The sequence below is a fragment of the Pezoporus flaviventris genome, unplaced genomic scaffold (genome assembly GCF_033815535.1).
Source record: "Pezoporus flaviventris isolate CSIRO_AGI_PZ_B2104156 unplaced genomic scaffold, CSIRO_AGI_Pfla_v1 ptg000064l, whole genome shotgun sequence".
Lineage (NCBI taxonomy): Eukaryota > Metazoa > Chordata > Aves > Psittaciformes > Psittacidae > Pezoporus > Pezoporus flaviventris.
The window spans coordinates 1,315,471-1,337,530 of record NW_026892612.1 but is presented as its reverse complement, the minus strand read 5'-3'; the positions used below and the strand labels follow the sequence as shown (position 1 = coordinate 1,337,530).

Here is a 22,060-nt window from a genome sequence, read left to right as displayed (position 1 = left end):
GTTGATGAAAATACAGAGCAGCTTTATTTCTTGTGGACATAATTTTGCATAAGTTGGTAACAACTTGCATATAATTCTCAAAACCTCAGCATACAGTTCTTCAGTGTGTAATTAGTGATTCTCCTGTGGTAGTTTTTGTCCTAAGAAAACCCACTTCTGGTGAGTTTCAGAGCTGCTTAGACTGGGGACATTTTTACGCCTAAGCTCTGCAAAGTAAGAAAGTGAAGAAAAATGCATTACAGGAGATATGACCCTGTACGCTTGCTGTCAAGCACAAGAAGCAAGCATTTCAGGATAGTCTACTTAGACACAAAATAATAAAGAGCTTACTGAAGCACTGGCTTTGACTTATCAAGCCAACAAATCTGGTAATAGAGATACACCAAAAGCTGTTAGAGGGTTGAATCTGAAAAAGATCCCCTAAATACCACTGTGCATGTTAAGCAGAGTTTGCAAACAGCTATGATGGGTGTGCCTGAGTTTCCCAGGGAAAAGGTGAGTTCTGTGCATCTCCAACACTTCACTATGTATTATGATTTTCACCTTAAGTCTTCATTTGTCAGCTTGACACCTTTTTCTCTCCAAAGTCAAACATATAAAGAGATGAGGGCTGGTGTAAATACAAGGCCTCTTTATTTTGTTTCCACAGTACATGACTTCCCATTTAGCATGATCAAAACCAAGCAGAACAGCAGAAATTGCATAAGCCATCTTTATCTAATACATTGTTCTTCTTTGAAACTACATGAGAACAACAAGAAGGATAAATTCAACATTAACTCCGGTTAGGCACTTTTCACAAACAAAAGAACCAGAGCCTGCACACAACAGGCAACAAGCAGACAAAACCAAGGACCAGAATCAGAAAAGCCTACTCCACTGAGATGTCAACATTCCTTGGGGGAAAGAAGGTCTGCTTGAAGCAAGGGCTGAAAACTTCCTCAGCTAAGGAGTATGTGCACCCACTTTTTAAAAGCTTCATCAGTAAAAGCTTTTTAAGGAAGATACAGCCCCACTCTGAAGCCACAAAGCCAGATAGCACACAGAGATCAAAGCCTTCTCTTGTCACTAAGATTGGTCCATTCTCCTGAAAGCTTATAACTAGGAAGCTTTTGTACCTAAATGTGCCTAGGAGCAGTTGGCTATGCAAAGCCTTTGGTGACTTAAGTGCAAATCAAGCTAAAACATCATTATGTTTTTGTTAGCTGCTCACAGTTTACCTCTTGGTCTTTTATGTCCTGGTTTTGGCTGGATTTAATTGTTAAAAGCTGACTTAAGTCATTAAGCCAAATCACTGAGTGCAAGAGCTGTGCAAACATAGCATCTACTTGCTGGGACAAGGATTTTGAGTTGTTTTAGGCAGGCAGGTGTAAGATTGCCTTTTAGCCCTATCTTTCTCCCAACTCCACTCATTCAGCAGTTACTTTCAAACTAAAACCAGGAAGATGAGAAACCATGGTCTAAAGCCAGAATAAAAGTGAGTCCTGACCAGAGGAGGAAGTGTGAGTCTAGGCCTGACTGTTGTATTCACTTCTACAGAAGTGACTGCCTCTAGAGAAGCCACAGGGGACCCCTTGGGTTGGAGTACATGCTGATTCGGGGCCTTTTCCAAGAAAAAATTTCCACCAAAATTTCCAGGAGACTGCACTCCAAAACCATTGCTCAGCTTTTTGGAAAAAAAAACCAAACAAAAAAAAAACAACAAAAAACCTCATAGCGCTATTAACTTTGCACAACAGATTGCTGTTGATGTTGCTGATGTCCTTTTTGTTTCCCAAGAATTGTTTTTGTTGATGTTGTTATTGGTTTTTGTATAGAGAGCCAATGTCATTTGCTGGCTTCACTCCTGAGAGAAGCATGAGTTGTTGCACATACAGTACCAGGGCTTAAAAAAGCTCCAACTTTAAGCCAAAGTACCTAGTACCTAGAAATTCACTATCAACATTGTGTTCATGTAATTTAAAACCCTGTGCTCTCTGCAGTGCATTAAGTTCAAAACAGTCTGATTTTTTAAGACAGCTAGCTTATTTTCAGTTACTCTAGCCACACCACGTGCTTGTCTTCCAGTGTCCAACTCAGTCATCACTGCTCCATGAGGCACATGATGGAGGATGATGTCTGGAGCATGCAGGAGCACAGACTGTTCCTCAGGACCAGGCCATTTTAGTCTACAAGCTGGGCAATCCCAAATGCTTCATAGGACATTTGGAGATAAAGCGTAGCCTGTCCTTGCATGAGGTTTCTTCTGGAGTTTTTACAGTTTTGAAGTAGAGGTTGAGAGGTTGAAAAGTGTTACGTAATTGTGCTAGGATTAGCTACAATTATTTGGGCTTGTATTATCAAGTATGTAAGTAACTACTTGGGAAATGTGCTCAGTCGTTGGTCCTCAATGGCTTTCAGAAGGAATGAGGTCTGTGATTTTACAGAAAATTGTCTGAAAATCTATCTTCTTTTCTGAGAATTTCCCACCTAAAACTTCACTGCTATCTTGTTTTTGAATACCTCTGATACAGCTTCTTTCTGCTTTGCATTATTGTGCATTCTGATACCACCCTTCTAAAATTTCTTCTTTTTTCTTTTCCTTTTTGTGGTCCTTTCTCAAATTTTCAAAATCCTTTGGTTGTTTTTTGTTTTTAAATACCTACTACTTGTACACTATCATTTTAGAGAAGAGTTGACCGCTGCTACACACAGGCTGCAGATAAGGCAGCACCGTTTATTCACAGAAATCCAGTATTTTAAAAGCTGTTCACCATATCCTCTGTTACGGATTGTTCCTGGAAAAGCTCAAACCAGTATTTTTAAACAGCCTGTTTGAGTAATGTTGTTAATATATTTTCATTTTAAAACTGGGATATTCTTTGAAAGACAATACACAAGTCTTCATTTCAAGACTTGTGAATTGGTTTTGAATGTATGATCAGAATACTTACATTCTCCTTTGTCAGTAGAATAGTAGGTATTTAGCAAGGATTATTACCTTTTTGCTAATCTGCATTGAATAATCACAATTAAAATATAAAAGAATCTACTTCTCTCTAAATATTTTAAAATTAAAACACTGTTTGTGTGAGCTTTCATTAAGCCATTATAGTTTTTTCATTCATGAGTGTATAATCAATGCACAGATTTTTATATAGGGTCATTTTAACATTTCTTTTTTTTAACAGTAAGTCCACTTACAATTCTCGTGGTTTAAACTCAGCCAGACAGCTTGTTCACTCACTCCCAGTGATTGGTGCCGAGCTGACAACAATCGAGGGCCCGGCCCCCCCCCCCCCCCCCTCCCCCCGGGCTCTTCCCTTCCCTGCTCCCGGAGGAACGGGGAGGAGGATCGAAAGGGTGCAACTCCCACGGGTTGAGACAAGAACAGTCCAGCAAACACTGTACAACACAAATCATCACCGCTACCACCACCAACAACAATGATAAGAGAAAATAACAAGGGAAGAGAATACAATACCACCGGCCAAGAAACGAGTCTGACCCAGAAGCCTGTGTCCTTCTGGGTAACTCCCAGTTATCCCCCACCCCGGGCATGACGTGCTGTGGTATGGAATACCTCCCTGGCTAGCCTGGGTCAGGCACCCTGTCTCTGCTTCCTCCCAGCTTCCCCTCCTCCCTGGCAGAGCATGAGCCTCACAAAGTCCTTGGTCAGGGTAAACATCACTGAGCAACAACCGAAAACATCGGTTTCACCAACATTGTTCCCAGGCTGGAAGTCAAAACACAGCACTGCACCAGCTACCACAAAGGAGAAACATGACTGCTACTGCTGAACCCAGGACAACAATACAATAACGAAAAATTTTTAGTCCAGTGGGCAAACATATATTTTTTTCCCCTACAGAGCTTTCCGGTTGCACAGACCCTGCAGAATGAATATAACCCAAATGTTGCTTTAGGTCAAGGCAACATTTTAAAGTGCAGAACTCCACTTGCCACACATGAATAATTAAAACAATGCTGCATAATGCATAGGCAATACTTACTAGCATGTCATTAATAATCAAAACCTAAAGTGACACAATGAGATCAACCTGTAACAGTAATTTAAATACATTCCTTTTATAGTAAGTGCTCATTTGAACATAGAACACAGTAAGCATATTGTCCCAACAAGCAAGCTTTCCATAAACTACCCTTTTCTTTGTCTGAATGGTGTGATAACTTTGAACACAACAGACACATTAAGAAACAAAGATCAATCCACAAGCTGGCAAGAGAATTAATAGGGAGTGACATTTGGAAACAGCTGTGTGTATATTTTTCCAGAAGCTTTATTTTCAGTCAGTAGCACTTTGTCAATTTATACTGACTGAAAATTATCCCTTTCTTTTCTTCCACTTACTCATCTCCCCTCAGTGTTTGGTTGCTTTATTTTTACCTTTTTTTATTCATTTTTTTTTCCTGTTAAGAAGAGGAAGGAAGAGAAGGAGGAGGCTTTTATTTGCCTTCAGGTACTAAGTTCTGTGACAATAAGGATGGAAGGAAAATAGTCCAAGTCCTCAGCTCCATCTCCATTAGCATTTTGATTTGAGACAGTAATGCTGTTCTGAAGTGAATTTTCAATCATCCTCTCTTACAGAACCTTAGTTCAGTTTGCAGGGTGGTTTTGGTATGCAAGAATTGAGTTTATTTTGAAGAAAACTACACTGGAGGCCCAGCTGCATGCCAAATACACTCTAGCCTCTAAAAGAGACACGTAGAGTCTGAACCAATCGTTTGGCCTGCTTCAAACTGCATATGCAGTGGGACATTTATCCAAGGAAACAGACTATATGAAGTCTTACGTTGCATATAGTGTAGATTTACAAGTCCCAGCAGTAACTGCTTTCATCTGCTTATCCTCCCCTACCAGAACAAGTATTTCAGAAATCTACACATAGCCAGAGAGTCACAAGGACTGAAACTTCACAGTAAGATCCTCAGGAACTTTACCAAAATTGCTTCAGAGAAGTTCGGCAACTACATCCTCTGTATCTCCTAAACTGTGTGTAAGCCATATTGCACTGAACAAGCTTTCAGGACTATCCCAGAGAACCCAACCTCACCTTTTTTTCCGACACTACAGCCTTCTTCCATTGAATTCTATTTCAGATGCTGAGGTTAAAGTACCTCCCAGTTTATTTGTTGTATTAATTCCTCCACTGGCTTCCTTTCACATAAAATTAAGGCTTCTTTCCTTCACCCCTAAGCACTTCAGCAATTAGTGCAATGCTATATAGATCTTGCTCCTCACTCCTTCTGGTCTTTGGCACTGCAGGGGCCCATGGCACTATCTGCAAATGAAGTTCCTCCTCCAGCTAAGATTCTTCAAAAGTTGAGTCTCCATTTCTGAGACTGGGTAGTGTCTGGGTACTAGACACTAGTAAAGCTATAATCAAAAGGCAGAGTTCCTACTTTGTGCCTGAATTTAACAAGAATTAAACTGCTCATGACACAGCCAACAATCAGATACAAAGTTCATTGGCAGCAGTTATCCTAGGGCTACCAAAGCATCCCTTTGTAACTGGGCCAGCAGTATACTGTTGAACTTGTTAAAGTTTTTCTGTATTCACAGTTTGCAAATAAGCAACTCCTCCTCCCCCACAATTTTTTTTTTCAGAAGAAATGCTGAATCCCATTCTTAACAACACTACAAAATAGCGAGAAACAGTGCAGTCAGAGACAGTTAAGGCTACCACTAAATTAAAAGCACTGATTTAATTTATAGTTCTGGAGGTAAAGAAGTAGGGCACAAATACACATTGTACACAAAGGTGTGTGATCTTTCTCTGCACCAGAAAACATTCTTGAAGGAAAGCCAAAGCTGAAAACCATGTAACTCCCTAAAAATAGTTTTAAACAGTAGCTGGGAGGATTAAAATATATGTCTCACAGATCTTTGGTTTTGGAATGTGAAATCTGGTCAATTAAAGTCATGTCAAAATTCATGAGGAAAAATGCCCCCTGAATGAGGAAACCAAGTTAAAGAGCTGACAATTGTATTTGCCAAGCATGTGTGCTACTGTGTAGGTGACTGGGACGCATGAAAAACAAAGTGGTTAGGAAAACACCCTGATGGAATGTGGAAATCTTAATCCCCAGATCTTGACTCCTAAAGCCTTAGGAATCATTGATCATAATGGATATGAAGGCTGCACCTCCGCAAGCACACACAGAGCACAGAGCCCTGGGAAGATACCAAGCCAACTCTCCAGGAGCAAGCCGCGTAGCTACACCTCAGTGGTGCCTAAAAGCCAGTATCCCCTGCTGGTCAGTAGGGCTAAATGGCTATGGCAAAAAAAAAAAACAAAACACACTGAAAAAACTGTGCTGCTTTAAGTGCCCAAGGCAGCTCTTACACTTCCACTTGATGCCATACTGGCTCATGTAGACGTAACCGTAATGGTACATAAGCTCTGAATATGCTTTTAATATCAGAAGGTTATCAGTGATGTTGGGTCAAGTACTCTCTCAGAAGTAGACATGAAATGAGACTTTGGTGCAGTAACCTCCCTTGTTCAGTGAACACAGGGAAGTCCTGTGCCTTTATATCCCCATACAGTGAGATAATAGCATGAAACAAAGCTTAGTGAAATTAAATGAGTTTGAAGCAGGCCATAAAACAATATTCCACACATCTGTAGTAACTCAACACAATATTGTCTCTACTGACACTGAAATTAAAGCTTACATCTTTTGTCTTGCAAAAACATAATAAACAAGAAGCAATCCCCTCTCAAACTAATTTCAGGAAAAAAAAGAAAAGAAGTCTCTGATAAAAAATAGTGAAATATGCTTTTTTAAACAAAAGGAAATCACACAGATTCCCAAAATAAGAAGGGCACACTTTTTACCTGGAATTGTACAGGGCTGGAATTATGGCTGCCATATTGAAAGAAACCAAAGAGCACATTAAAGCTCAGCTGTGTTGTCCAGTAAAAATTTCCACCTCAAGTAAAAGATGGTAATGGCCAGAAACAGCGTTTCTCCTGGACTTTTTAAAAACTCACTCACTTTCCTTGCAGAAAGAAGGGGCTCCTTCTATCTGAACAGTCAGGAGCAAATGACCTTTAGCAGGTTCTGCAGGAAGCTGAATTAGATGAAGCACTCTCTTTAGTCCAGAAAAACATCATAATTTGTTTGCCATTGAATAGCTGCTCAAGTATCTTAATGCCTGCTTCTAAATTTACACAGGTTTCATTCAGCTGTCACTCAGCTGAGATGATTGCAATAGAGTAGGTGGAAGGTCTGGCTGACCAGTTCTAGACATAGGAACAAATTCTGTGGAAATGCATTTTCAGCTTATGGTATCACAGAACAATGCAGCCCTCCCACTCTCACAGGCCATGTCTCTGCAACTAATGCCCCATTTCTTTGTTCTTCCACTAATTCTCTTCTGACTACAGATGACAAATTTGAGCTCTTTTAATAATAAGGACCCTTATTTTTTTATGAATACATACTTCTCATCCAATTTACCTTAAAAAATAAACTCCTAAAGAAAACTGGGAAATGTTCTAAATGCCCCCAAATGCCACTGATTTTACCATACTTGGAAATAATATAATATTACAGAAATTGAATTCTTCCATTATATTCATTACCTGAAAAATCAATTTACTAGCACTGGCTTCTCTTTATTTATTATTTCTTTTTTTTTTAATTGAGATGCATTATAGACAATGGTGGTCTCACTGCTCTTCATAATGCTTCCTACACTAGGAATAGCAGGTGTCCTCTTTAATTAAGATATTTATCAAATCCCTTATCTATGCACACATGCTGTTTTACACAGAAATTTAAATATTCTTTTCCTCTAGAACTATGACAATTTCGGTAAAGTAATTCTTGAAATGTCTAACAAAATTTTAGTGTTTGCAAGTTTTAAAACATTAAACAAAAATGAGGTGTCGTTCCTGATGGTCAGGCACTGTGTTTAATCAGTCTGTTCCAAATCAGATGCAGAGTTATCAGCAGAGTATTTTGGAAAAGGGAAATGGATTTATACTGAACTTGAAAAAGGAACCACTTGTCTTCCAGCCACATACACTTCAGAAATATTCCGATCGTCACCTGAAATAACATGGTCAAAACAGAGATTTGCACTTAAATCTATGCAATGATTTAATTAATGAAAATTATGCAATCCATAAATGAGTTTTGGAATACACCATTTGCAGTGACTGTTTCCTAGGAATGTGAAAGTTTATTTGGAGAAAAATAGTCAGGGCTACCACAAAGATCAATGGATGTTTAAACTACCCGCGCTTCTTTTAAGAAACACAGCATTCAGCTGCTAATGTGTGACATGGGCTTTTCATATATTTAATAGATTCAAACCCTGAAAACATTATTTATCTGTACAGAATTCATGTTGTTGCATCTGAACTAACTTAGGTACCAGGCAGCAGTAAAGCTGGATTGCCTCAGCTATTTTCTCGAAAAGGCAAAAGCTGAATTGGAGAATGACACAAACATGGCCAAAACTACCACCAGTTATCTCTTTGGAAGAACATAACAGGCAGTGTAGCTCTTGTTCCATATGATGCCCTACAAAGAGTATCTGTTCTCTTAGCAGGGTAGAATTGTTTGGGTTGTGTTTTCTGTGTTTTAAAGGCCATTTTTTGGGGGGGGGGGGGGAGTAAAAAAAATCCACAGTGGTAGCTGGTCTGCAGAAATCCTTCTGAGCTTAACTGGTTCTGAACTGGTGATTAGCATGTCAGTGTAAATTTATTGTGAAATACGATTTAGCTCATACTGTATATAAATATAGGTGTGGTAATCAATATTACAAAGTGCATCTGATCATGCTAAACTATGTCCCAAAGAACAAAAGTTAAACCACTCAATTCTTACTCAGTATTTATAATAGATAGTATTTATAATAAATAGAAGTAATTGTATATTTTATGCAAATAAATACCAGTAGTGACATTAATGTTTATACACATTGTAAATAACTATATTTAATTACTGTAAACAAATGTATATTTAATTATGTATAAATAAGTTCATTAATAACCTTAACATTAATTTTAGCAATTTTTTATGTAGGAAACAAGAAGACAATTTTATGTGGGCAGAGATTCAGAACATACCTAGATACAGGAACTTCTGGAGAGTGTCCTAAAAAAAAGTGTGAGAAAACCAAATTCAAAAGCGTATCTGCTATCTTATAATTACTTGAAGCTTGAAAGAACTGATATAAATAGTTTCCCATAATATTCCTATTAGCAGTAAACCAAAACTTAATTTGCATGTTTTCTCATAAGCAACCTTCAGTAAAGAGGCTGTATGTCTTGGGAAGAAAACACTGCACAAGTTTGACAGTATAAACAAATATATGCCTAAAACACAGTACCTCCCCTTCCTATTTCTTAGAGTTCTCAAATTCATTTGCTTATTGAAAAATAAGAAAAAATTTTATTCATTCTTAAAGTCCCAAGAATTGTTAAGTTATCTAAAGATGTTTAGACTTAAACTCGAAAATATTTTTTCCAGAATTATTTGAATTAGGAAGTAAGTTTAAAGAATTTAATCTAATCCATATTATTGTGGTTTAAACAGACTAAGAAACAGCCACCTTACCACTTATGCCCACATAGAATCATAGAATGATTTGGGTTGGAAAGGACCTTAAGACCATCTAGTTCCAACCCCCCTGCCATGGGCAGGGACACCTCACACTAAACCATGACACCCAAGGCTCTGTCCAACCTGGCCTTAAATACTGCCAGGGATGGGGCATTCACAACTTCCTTGGGCAACCCATTCCAGTGCCTCACCACCCTTACAGGAAAGAATTTCCTCCTTATATCCAATCTAAACTTCCCCTATTTAAGTTTGAACCCGTTACCCCTTGTCCTATCACTACAGTCCCTAATGTAGGACTCTAAAGAGTCCTTCCCCAGCATCCCTATAGGCCCCCTTCAGATACTGGAAGGCTGCTATGAGGTGTCCACGCAGCCTTCTCTTCTCCAGGCTGAACAGCCCCAACTTTCTCAGCCCTTCTTCATACAGGAGGTGCTCCAGCCCCCTGATCATCCTCGTGGCCCTCCTCTGGACTTGTTCCAACAGTTCCATGTCATTTTTATGTTGAGGACACCAGAACTGCACACAGTGCTTCAAGTAAGGTCTCACGAGAGCAGAGTAGAGGGGCAGGATCACCTCCTTCGACATATCTAAGTAAACAGTGACATTTAAAATAAGAGACAGCAACCGGGAGTCTGGACACATCACTAAATTCAAGTTGATCATTACCTTTTCAAGTCATAAGGGATTTTGCATGAAATGTGCCTATTGCATAATGTCAATACTTCTTAGATGTTTGCATAAAAACTGTGCTTTCAACTCAAATTAGCTGTCTTGAGTTCTTTCTTAAGTTTACAACAGCAGTGCAGTCAAGGTAAGCTAGTCTTTATCTAGTAAAAGGTGGCCATTTTTGAGTTTGAACTCAAAGCATTAACTAAAACTAAATTGCTTTTTCTTGGCTGCCATCTGTCACTGCAAATAGATTAATTCTCAGCTTGGGCTAAATAAGCATGCATTTTAAAGTGTTACATGCATTTTTGCTGATGGGGATATGGGACAGTCACTGAGGACAGCAAGGTTGTAAAAAAACCCCAAACCAAAAAACACAAACAAAGAAATAACCACTGGCTTTCTTTGCTGAATACAGACAGCAGTGGTATATTACATCTGATTCCTGTTATTGGAATAACTCCCAAGAGATTTATTCTGGCTATATCACAGACCTTCCCCACATCCTTACTGGTAATTTTTTGATCATTAATCCTGTTCTGATTACCTCAAAATTATCAGCAGAGAACAAGTCAAAAGGGCTGTCTGAAGCCTTCGTGTTGATTAGCAGTGCATCAAATTCTTTGCCAACCTCAAAGTTGCCAATCACGTCATCTAGTCCTAGAACTGAGGATGAAAATAGAAGAGATCTTCAACATAAACCTCTTTCCACCATCTGGAAGCACCTGGAAATTTACTTGAGATGTTCATAAGAAAAATGACAAGAATTTGGATTAATACAATGAAAAACAGGAAAGCAAATTCAACATTAAGTACGTTAGCATCTGAGTTCTTAAGTAATCTCTCAGTAAAAAAAAGAAGCGTATTTTGGTGACTTTCTGAAGGGCATCTTTTAAGGGTAAAAGAAATCTGAAAAACAGTTTGAACCCCTCTTTTGTTTTTGTTCTTTGAATGTACTCCATTGATTTTGTGTCATTGCAGATGTGATGTATAGACCACTATCAGTTTAAAGGGTAACAATAATTGTTTGCATTGCAAAAACATTAAAGCTCCAACAGGGGTAATAAAATGAAGTCACAGAAAGATTAAAGTATATAATACTACTGACCTTGCTAAGAGTATTAGATTTAGTTGTTTAAACAGCTTAAGTAGCTTTGACAGTTTGTATATACCTATTATAATAGTTACATATAACAATATGATAATAACAGAGGTGTGCAGAGAGAACAATTTAAGGTAATTGCCAGGAATAAAGAACAATACGGTGTGGAAAAATAATCATAGCCAGATCTGAAGTCTCATACCCACCTGTAAGGCTTGTTATTTCAAAGCTTTATTACAACCTCTGGTTCTCAGGTCCATAAGCACTGAAAATCTACAATTTCATCTTCAGCAGCTAGGAACTTGCAAGTGCTTGGAATACGTAAAAAGAGGCCTCTGTGTCTCCTTGGAAATTACTTAAGAGAGTTATAAATTGGACAAAGTATATGTGTACTAACTCAGCTTCTCCAATACTCCTGAGTTAAACTAAGTTATCAAAGGGGATAATATCTGCAAATAATTTGTTCACTTTTTTTCAGATTGCTCCTCTCCTACAAAAGAACTTCAGCCTCCAGTGAAGTCTGTGTGTGGCAGGAACTTCACAGTACTTTAAAAATGGTGAAATTCCTGCAATGGTGAAATATTTTGACTACCTACGAGTTTCAACGAAAATGATCTCGTATATTACAGAAAGTAAGGCTTGCGAGCACACTGCAAGTTTTAGATTAAACACAAGGGGGTGATAAGTGCTTAGAAGTCTCGGCAAAACAAAGACCTGCAACACGTATAATCGCTCATTTAAACGTCTGCAAACCGTACCTGTCCAGGCTACTGGAAGGCTGTAGGAATAGTTTTTATTCTGTCCTCGAAAGTGATTCGTTAAGTAAAAACCAGCTCAAAATCAGTATAAAAAAATAATCAGACTACTAAGTAAACCTAAGAACCCAGATAAAACAAGAGCAAGAGTAGCTGGGAAGGGAAACCATGTGCGAGCTTGGGATTTTAACAAATATTCCTTTCCATATCTCAGCCAATTTATTCCCACCTTTCATGAGAACAGTATATACTGTGATAAAAACCCAAATCCTCTCCTTTTTCGTCCCCTGTCCGTTTTCTGTCTTCTCTCTTTCCCCATTACACCCTCTAGAAATTCAAATGCAGTCCTGAGAAGACCTGTTTGATGATATTTTCATTACCTCTTTCAGACTTCCATTAATAGTTCATAACGGTGTTTTCCAACAACTACAGGAAGACTTAGGACCAGTTCTTTAGCAGTTAGCTCATTTCTGCTATCTGAAATGGTATTAAATTTTTACTTATGTGTGGATTTGCTCTCTCGTAAATCATAAAAGTTCTGCTAAAACTTTGCTAAGTGTATAAAACTGTATCTGCATATGACCATGGCAAAACATACCAGTGAACCAAAATAACTGATACACTATATGATGTACACTATATGACTATATTCTGCAGATGTAGTTATACCTTAAAAAATATTTTTGCATATCCTGCTTAAACTTTGTGCTTTTCTCTGACTGAGGAGTGATTTGCATGATGTTTTGATTTGCTGAAAAGATAGTGATGAACTGCCTCACTGAGAGCTACAAAAACAGAAACAAAATTAGAAACCAATGACAAACAGGATTCATGATTGTACAGTAATTGCACATCTTCTCCTCTAAGTGCTGGTGGCTGAAAAAACAAATTTCCAGTTGGTGTGATAAACACACTAGCACTAACGATTAAGAAGTATGAGGATCTTTGCAAAGAAAATGTACAGCCCTGAAAAATCATTAAGATTCAATTGTTAAACTCTCAACATCAATATGAATACTCCTCTGCGATGAGCCTAGCATGGGTATGAGAGACTGAAGGACCTCTCTCCCCAGATGCCATTTTAGATGCTATCACTCTGGCACCAGAAATTCTGTGAATTCAGCCACCTTTTAAAGAGAGGTATACTTAACATCAAGAGGAACTGTAGTTCTCTAAAGAAATTCTAAAGAAATTTCTTCTTACCTTGGCTTCCTCCCAGAGTGGCAAGTTGAAAAGCTTCTTCAAGAGTTAGTCCTGTTTCATTCACTTTATTGATCTGAAGGCTATTGGATGCCATCATTGTTTTCCTGATGGCATCAAGCATAGAAGCTGAATATCCACCAGCAACATCTAGAAGAGATCAGACTCTTAGAAACAAGCTTTGGGAATAATTCTCTGGGTTCAACTTCTATGATCTTTAATTAAATGTTACAAACAGATGTGTTAAACACAGAAAGTTTTACTGCAAAGAGCTGTCTCTGAATGTGTAATTCCTAATAAATGAGCTCTCACAGATGTCAGGTAAATAGAACACAACACACAATATCAGAAACCTGAAAAGTTGTTGTTCAAGCCCTGTTTATTCTCACAACAGAAAGAGAACTTTCTTTATTCATTATTGGTTTTCTTTTTAAACACTTTAGAACTAGCTCTAGACTTCACTACTCTAGAAGCAGTGAAAAAACAAAAGCAGGTCCATAAGCTGGAGACATGCCGTCTTTTAAATACCGACAAGTAGGCACATTTTTGCATCCCCCAGTGTTTTCCAAAAGAAGCCGTTTTTACAGTAAACTACTAACCTGTGCCAAGGCCAAGTTTCACATTGTTTTTCAGGACCTTTTGCACATTTAAGACACCGCTGCGCAACCTGGATTGGAAGAAGAAATGTGTTCTGCATGAAACATGCAGAGAAAGTTCAGGAAGAGTAAGGCTGCAGAGATGTTCATGACACAGGATACCAGAATGTGTGCAATAGATTTGGTTTATTAAACTGGGCCGGAACATTTGCATTCATACACCTGAAAGATGGGGTTTAAACATTTAAAACAAAGGCAGTTTTTCTCAGTTAAAATCTCCCAGTTTTATAGTTACTTGCTGAAAACAAACTTTCAGTATACCTGTGAAAAAGCCCAAATATGGTGTAAAATATATTCCAGGAGATGGGAAGACATGTCATGAGCTTCAGTAAGTCAACACAAACAAAATATTATGTTAAAAGTAAAATTACTGTTAACATTTAGTACAGTATCCTGACTGGATACCACACAGTATCTCATTTCTGCTTAATAGAAAAAAGACTATATAGCACATTCCCATTTTACCAAAACCTATGCATACTTTGGAAGGGAGATGGCCTGAATTTTCAATTGATAGAACAGTCAGAAGAAATGAAGGTTAAAGAAATGAATATTTATTTATATAGAGAGAGATAGATATGTATATGACTATGTTGAAAGATCGCAAGTCAGTCCAGGTCCATGCAGAAGTGGAGCATGAATGGTCATGCTCAATCCAATATGTCACTTTGGGTGGAACAAAATAGTATAGATATATATATATAGAGAGAGAGAGAATATGTAGTAGTTGTATAATAGTAGGCTGAACTCAGGGTACTATGTGATCAACAGCTTGATTTAATTGTACAAGTCTTTTAACTTACGAAAAATTAGAATTGGGACAATGTGAAATTGCAGCTCCACGAAGACTAAAAAGTTTCAGCTCTTCTTCAGAAAGATAACAGGCATGAGCCATCACTGTCTAAAGAAAAACAGAATCACCAATTTACTCAATATTGCATTTATTTCAGAGCCTGTGATTTTTGCTGCATCGCCTTTAATAGCCAAAAGGACGCCTGTTACCACCAAGGGAAATTAATGCATTGCTCGAATAAAGCTCTTGAAAGGGGAGAAGCTCTTATTAACTTCAGTATGCCTGACATATTCACTCTCTCAGCTTTTTTTTCATTTATTAACCTAAGAAGATAGGGTGCTGACTCTTGCAGTGACTGCTTTGACCTAAAAGCTTCCAGGAACTAAAGCAAGAATTCCCCAGTTGGCCTAATGCTGCAGTAATCTAACAATTTATATTTTGTAGCTAACACAGATTTTAAGTACTGGGGCTAGGAACATATCAGAGAGAATGGAAGATGTACGTACTCTTACATGTTTCCCATTGTCTCTCCAAAGGTTTGCACCAGGCATACATATACATGGAATATTAATGGAATATATACACACACACACACACACATATATATATATATATATATATATATATATATATATGGAATATTCTTTAATTAAAAGAATCTATTTTTTTATGCAACTGGTTAATGGCTTTTCTTTCTTGGCCTGCATAACTCACTTTAAAAATAAGATCACAAGCAGTATATACAAAAGATGAAAGTATAGGATAGTATCATTTAATAGGACATAAACCAATTATTTCTAGACAAATCTAATTGGAATTACCTCATATGCCAAATGCCTACTCGAAAAGAAAGAGCTCTGTTAGGCCTTGCAATCTGCCAATAGCAATGAGAACAGTACAGGGCCTCTTTCCACTGAGCATCTCCTAATAGCACTCTAGCTATCTCCCTACTTACCTATCTCCCTACTTATCAAGCTCAAGTGTAATTGAAAATGCGATGAGAATAGCCACATCTTAAGGACATACATATTAGCTGCTGACCTGTATCTCTGCTGATCTGTACTCTTTTTCAAAAAGAAGGAAATACTTCACCACAGCTCTGAAAATCATACTTTCAAAACAAAAACAACAACAAAAAATATTGTTGCCTTAGTTTTGGTGGTTGGGGAGGAGGAAACATCTGCAGTTTTGTTATTATGCTTGTGTTAATCGAATGCCTGAAAGAACTGGTAACCCTAATTTTCAGTGACTTTTCAGGGTCACGCATATAAAAGTCTGACAGAATTACGGCCTGGTTTTGCAGAGCTAATATTCTCTTTAGGATACTGACGCAACAAATCAGCAAGCATAGGACTGCATGAGAGATCAAAAGCTAATACTGTATACATATTAAAGTAGTCCATACTGAATTCTCAGATGAAAAGGACTGTAAATAAGTAACTTACTAGGGTACAATTTCAAAGAAAGAAATGAGAGTTCAATAGCTAATTGTCAAGGAGTTCCAAGCTGCCCTTTGTGCCTCTGAAAATTCTTTCCTAAAATTTTAAATCAATTTGACTGATGTTTTGGCACTCTGGCTATAGTTAAGCTGTTCATACTCACTCTTGCATGGGCTGTCCACCTTCTGATAAGCACCAATAAATGCCTGGCAATCCAACCTGTACTTAAGTGGGGGCTGGTATCAGATCTGTTTTCATTTATTTCACCAACATAAAGATTTAATGAGTTTCAACTCTCCAGGCCACTGTGCCTCTCAACACTTGGTAAAATCAGCCAACAAGAGCACTTCCGAAGTCAGAACAGTAAAGTGTACCTGTCTGTGTGTGAGGTTCACACACAGAACACAAAGAGCTGCTTTTCTGTAGGAAACTGCCAAAAAATTAAGGTGGTCCTACCAATACACCATAGAACAAATATTTCAGTGTGCAAGAATATTGTAATATAAGGACAACAGGGTACTGCCCGAGAATCGCAGCTCCTACAATACCAACTTTACCTAGTTTTCTTCTAACCCCACTGTCCCAATTTATTTGGAATCCTTGGAAAATGGATCAGGAAGCATAAAGTACCTTTATTGTTCATCTACCCTAAAATGATTAGGAAAAGTGTGAGCTTGTCTAAAGTTCCAATAACTTTGCAACAACATCTGTGCAACAAAGAACATAAAAACTGATTTACTTTAACCTAGACAATAGAATCACAGAATAGTTTGGGTTGAAATGGACCTTGACACTCATTTAGTTCCAATCCCTCTGCCATGTCAGGGACACCTTCCACAAGACCAGACGTTACTGACCTTGAAAAAACAATAGAAACTTTTCAGGTACCTATTAACCTTTTCAGTTAACCATCATATTGTCTACATAAATCTAAGCTATGCTGTGGAAGTTTTTATGCAGCTACCTTGCTGGTAAGCAGCTTGTTTTTATCATATAATTCAGTGTAATTCTGGTAGGCAGGAAACATGTTCTCCACAAGTTTGAGTTCTTCTTCATTTTCACTTATGTGACTCTGCAATAAGAAAATAGATAGGAATGAGTGCTTCAAATAGCATTAAACCTGGCATTACAACCTTCTGAGCAACCTACTGTGCTAAACATATAACAAGAGAAAGTAGTATTTGTAAAGCCTACAGTTAGATCTAGTCCTTGGTTTTTTTGTTTTTTTTTATCGGAGATGTCTTTGGGACCCAGAGGAGAACCTCCATTTGTTTCTTTAAAAGTGAAATGAGATGGTATGCCTTGATTGTCCATCACAGCAGTTTGGTGACACGATGGCCCACTTGTATTTGGCAAATTTCAACATAATAAATAAAATAATACAGATAACTATGAGGTAAAAGAGAAAACCAGCCTATCACACAGTGCACCCTCGGATCAAGGCAACATATAGGTAGCTGCTCCATGGATCTTCAGATAGGCTGATTAATTCCTGGTCTGATGAAATAAAAATCTGATCCTTCTGTACTCCCACTGGAGCATATATTTTCAAAATTCCCACTTTGTAATGACAAAAATCCTAATGTAGGATAGGTTTAAAACAGTATATGCTTAGAACTGTGTAATCAAAAAAGAAACATCTCGAAGTTTCAACAGACCTGAACACCTCTGAATTTGTCTTTATTAGACAGAGGAACTTCATCATACAGAAAATCCTACAGCAATGTTAACAATGTTAAATAAGATATGAAGATGAGTAATTCTCTTATCTACTGAAATTATAGCAGCCTTTCAGTATCTGAAGGGGGCCTATACGGATGCTGGAGAGGGACTCTTCATTAGAGACTGTAGTGATAGGACAAGGGGTAATGGGTTAAAACTTAAACAGGGGAAGATTAGATTGGATATAAGGAAATTCTTTCCTGTTCGGGTGGTGAGGCACTGGAATGGGTTGCTGAGGGAGGTTGTGAATGCTCCATCCCTGGCAGTGTTCAAGACCAGGTTGGACGAGGCCTTGGGTGATATGATTTAGCGTAAGGTGTCCCTGCCCACGGCAGGGGGGTTGGAACTAGATGATCTTAAGGTCCTTTCCAACCCTAACTATTCTATGATTCTATGATTCTATGAAATGTGCAGAAGCAGCAGGAGGCAGAGACAGATGTGGCAATCTTGGACTAGGGGAGAGCAACATTTAGCAAACCCACGGGTTGTTCTAACCTGCAGTACCAGATGATGGTCTTCTAGTGACCATGTGCCGGGGCTTGCTGAATTGTGCATCCTCCTACCTATGAGCTTTCTCATTTCCTGTGCAGGTCACAGCGTTCTTGTAGAGTACCATTAATAAATTCAGAGGAATGTAAAAAACAGACCCCAAGGTACGAATATGATTTAAGTATTTTCCTGGCATTATGAAAACTCCTTGATCCATATGCTATCTATCTAAACTATTTAAATTGGATACAGAGCTCTTGCAGGTTACCTGCACATGGAGGTCACGAGCCTGTGCTAAATCGCCAAGCGCACAAAGCAAATCCTCTGTGCAGGAAGGGCCAAAGCGGGGAGTTATTACAGGCTGTACCCTTGGATACTGAAAATATTAAAAAGACATATTAGGCATTCTACCTCTATATATGAGTATACAAGCATTTACACAGCAACTATATTTTGCTCCATCTCTTATTGCTTGCTGCATCCTTGCCAATTCACACTGTAAAGTCATTTACTTATTTTTATTAGAAATTTCACCATTGAAATAGAGAATCAAAGCAATGAATGACCACGTTTTTCTGAGTCCCACTTCTGTGAGTATCAAAGACCCAGTGATTTAAAACTGAAGAGTTCTTGCTTGATCTTCTCCAATCATTATAGCAACAAACTGTCCCTACACTTCCTACACAGGAAGATTAGTGCTAGCAACAGATATGTTATGCAGTAGAGAAGAAGACACCAAGACTAGAGCTACAGATGTTTACCTTACACCTTCCACTTATGGATTAAAATTTTCATAAAAAACAGACAACAGCATTACAAATCTGCCTTCAGTCACAGGAAATAGTTGTGCATGTGGCACCATTAAAAGGCAGTACATGGTAACTTGGTTTGCGGTTTCTTATACCATCTTCCTGATATAAGGAGCTCAAGACTTCTCCAGATTAGCCAATTTAGCCAACATATGATTTAGACATGAAACTCTATGCTCTTGAATATTTTGAGACAAAAAAATCAAGAAATTAAGCCATTGAAAAAAGAAAGGCTGATACAAAAGGTATCCCTGATTGTAATATGTATGGAGTGTCAATTCTGTGTTTACACCCAAGGAGTGTAAACCTGAGTTTCTTTAGAAACACATTGGAAGACATGTGCTGACCCAAGATACTAATTTGGTAATGGGTTAGCAACTGTACTGTAAACACACTGATTTCTGCTGGTGAGAACTTCTGTCTATTTATATACCACAGAGTGAGAGACTGTGGCTTTCACCAGAAAAGTTTCCTTTCTAGGAAGCCGAATATATTTTAAAGTTGAAGCACAGAACATTGCTGTGCTCTCACCACCAAATTTACACAGCTACAAGTCCATTTCTCAACAACATGGCAAGCAGAACATTTTTCAGACCGATGACATCTCTCTACTACACAAAAAGATGTATATTTATTGACTTGTCACTAAGTCAGCAGTGTTTGTCAAAGGGATTAACTATTTCATATATTTACATGGAATTTCCTGAATACTGAAGTGAATAAAGAACTCTACTTACTTTCTTTTCCAGGAGTTCTTTAACAAACCTGGAAAAAGGCAGAAAAAAAATCTGTTAGAAACCTATTACCTGTGCTATAAATTGTGACAATATCTACTTAGATACCTTAAGTATTTCAGACATTTTTTACAGAAAGTTGGGCCAAATTCTCAGATGAAATAAAAAGAAGCAATACAGTGAAGTCACAATAGTTACACCAAATTATGCTAGTTGTGAATTTGACCCTAAATATTCAGAATCTTTTTCATTTGCCGTAATTAGCATTAGACATGTGGTAATTGCTCTGAGTTGTCACTGAAAACCAGATACATGTTACATTAAATTCACTGAAAACATAATTATAAGCTACAGATGCAACATTAGAGGAAAAAAAAATAAAATGTCCATGAACCTAAATTACAGCATTAAGCATAATCTATTATTTAAAATCCTGTTTCTAAAAGATGCTGCAATATCTTATGCTCACTTACAGCAGTTGCGTATGTCCTCATTCACTTACAGGACCCTTGCTTTTCTGGAAATGCTTATAACAATGTTAGCATATAGGTATCTACCTTATAGAAAATACAGTATAGATTTACTTACTTTGTTAAATAAAAGAAGCTTCCTCAGGGACCTCCATGTAAAAACCCCAAGCAGTCAATACAGATAATGCAGATGAGCAAATAAAACTTCCTCTGACTTTGCAGGGAAGAAATTCTTTGAACATCCATATGCACAGTGTATGCAAATAATTTCCAGAAGCCTGTTTGAGATGGTTTGTGGAGAGGATCTCTGTGAATTCTTATGGCATAGTTATATTTAGAAAAACCTGTAATTTTGTTCACAATAAATGCTGAATCAAATTTGTCAGATATCTTCTGATGAAAAAGAAAATGCTGGAGGCTAGATTCACAACCCTGAATGTGGTGCTAGATCAGCAGCTAGAAGTGAGAAACCTAAGCTCAACCTCCACAGTGACTGAAAAAATTTGAGCCCACCATCTGACTGTCAGAGCCAAAACATAATGTGTATTAGATATCATCTGTCTGTCTCTCCTCTCATTGATTCACCTGATACAATACTAAAAGATTGACTGGAGCAGAAACTGTAACACAAAGTACAACTCTCAGACGATAATCCAAAATCTCCTGAAACAGACGGCTGTTTTCATTCTTCTCTACATTCTCTGAAAAGTGTCAGCATTGTTTCAAAACTGAAATACCTTTCTTAAAATACCCGATGCTTTTTTGGCTTATATACTTCATTATAAGGAAAGAAGCTCAGATTCAAACCACTGTCTTCTGTAGCAGTAGAACAGATTTGAACATAGGTCATCTTCTTTCCAGATGACTACAACTATTACCAACATATAATGCATATAGTAGAGTGCAAATTATTAATACTACATGTTTTAAAATGTCTTTAAACATAAACACTGCTAGAAATCCATTACCATTTCTAACTTTTACTTGCATTCTTCTAGCATGATTTGCAAAAGTAAGGTAGCAACTTCACGTAAGTGTAGCAAGACCTTTATATTACTGTTATTACTGTTTCAAATATCATTCTCTTTCAACATGATACTTGAAACACTTATACAAGTTAAGAAATAGTCCCATGAGAAATGCTGTATGCCTGCTTAAGCATTTTCTGAGCATGGATGTGAAACATAAGGGTAACCTAAGATAGCAGGCTGCCATTCTCCAGTCTTGGATCCCCTTCGCCATGTACATTGCATTGATTTCATTATCTTTCATTCTCTCAGCTGCAAGTTAGAGTAATTTCACTGATGCTATGCTGTAGAAGATAAGAGCCACAGCATGTTTGAAATGGGGTACATGAAAGCTGGCTCCTACAATCTGAATAAAACTTATCCTAAATGGGGGAAGGAAGTAGCTCAGAAGTTAACGGGAGTGAAGGAACTGATTGCCACCCCACCATCGCATATCAGGTCACATCACCTCCACGAACAGAGCTGTGAAGGGAAAAAAGAAGGCAGAAAACAGACAACCACCTACACATATTCTTTGCAAACCCCAGAGCTGCAGCTTTTCCCTTTCTTTGGAAGAGCTACGGAGAAACTGCTTGGGCTGCGTGGCAACCGCAGAAATTGCCAGAACTGTAGGAA

The 22,060-nt window shown here is 37.9% G+C and overlaps 1 protein-coding gene across 5 annotated transcripts in view; it reads right to left on the bottom strand.

The window, feature by feature from the left end:
- Positions 1-611: 611 nt before the first annotated feature.
- The window catches only part of GDA (guanine deaminase), a 33,817-nt gene continuing 12,368 nt past the window's right edge, over positions 612-22,060 (bottom strand). For 4 of the 5 annotated variants that reach the window (XM_061470807.1, XM_061470812.1, XM_061470810.1 and 1 more), the window contains 10 exons: positions 19,951-19,978; positions 18,673-18,780; positions 17,158-17,265; positions 14,765-14,862; positions 13,905-13,972; positions 13,309-13,455; positions 10,796-10,914; positions 9,087-9,114; positions 3,797-8,061; positions 612-3,187 (listed from right to left, as the gene is read on the bottom strand). In XM_061470807.1, the coding sequence (XP_061326791.1) occupies positions 7,991-8,061; positions 9,087-9,114; positions 10,796-10,914; positions 13,309-13,455; positions 13,905-13,972; positions 14,765-14,862; positions 17,158-17,265; positions 18,673-18,780; positions 19,951-19,978 (775 nt within the window). In that variant the 3' untranslated portion in view covers positions 612-3,187; positions 3,797-7,990. The remainder of the gene's footprint in view (positions 3,188-3,796; positions 8,062-9,086; positions 9,115-10,795; positions 10,915-13,308; positions 13,456-13,904; positions 13,973-14,764; positions 14,863-17,157; positions 17,266-18,672; positions 18,781-19,950; positions 19,979-22,060) is intronic. The other variant, XM_061470809.1, reaches the window with a different exon arrangement.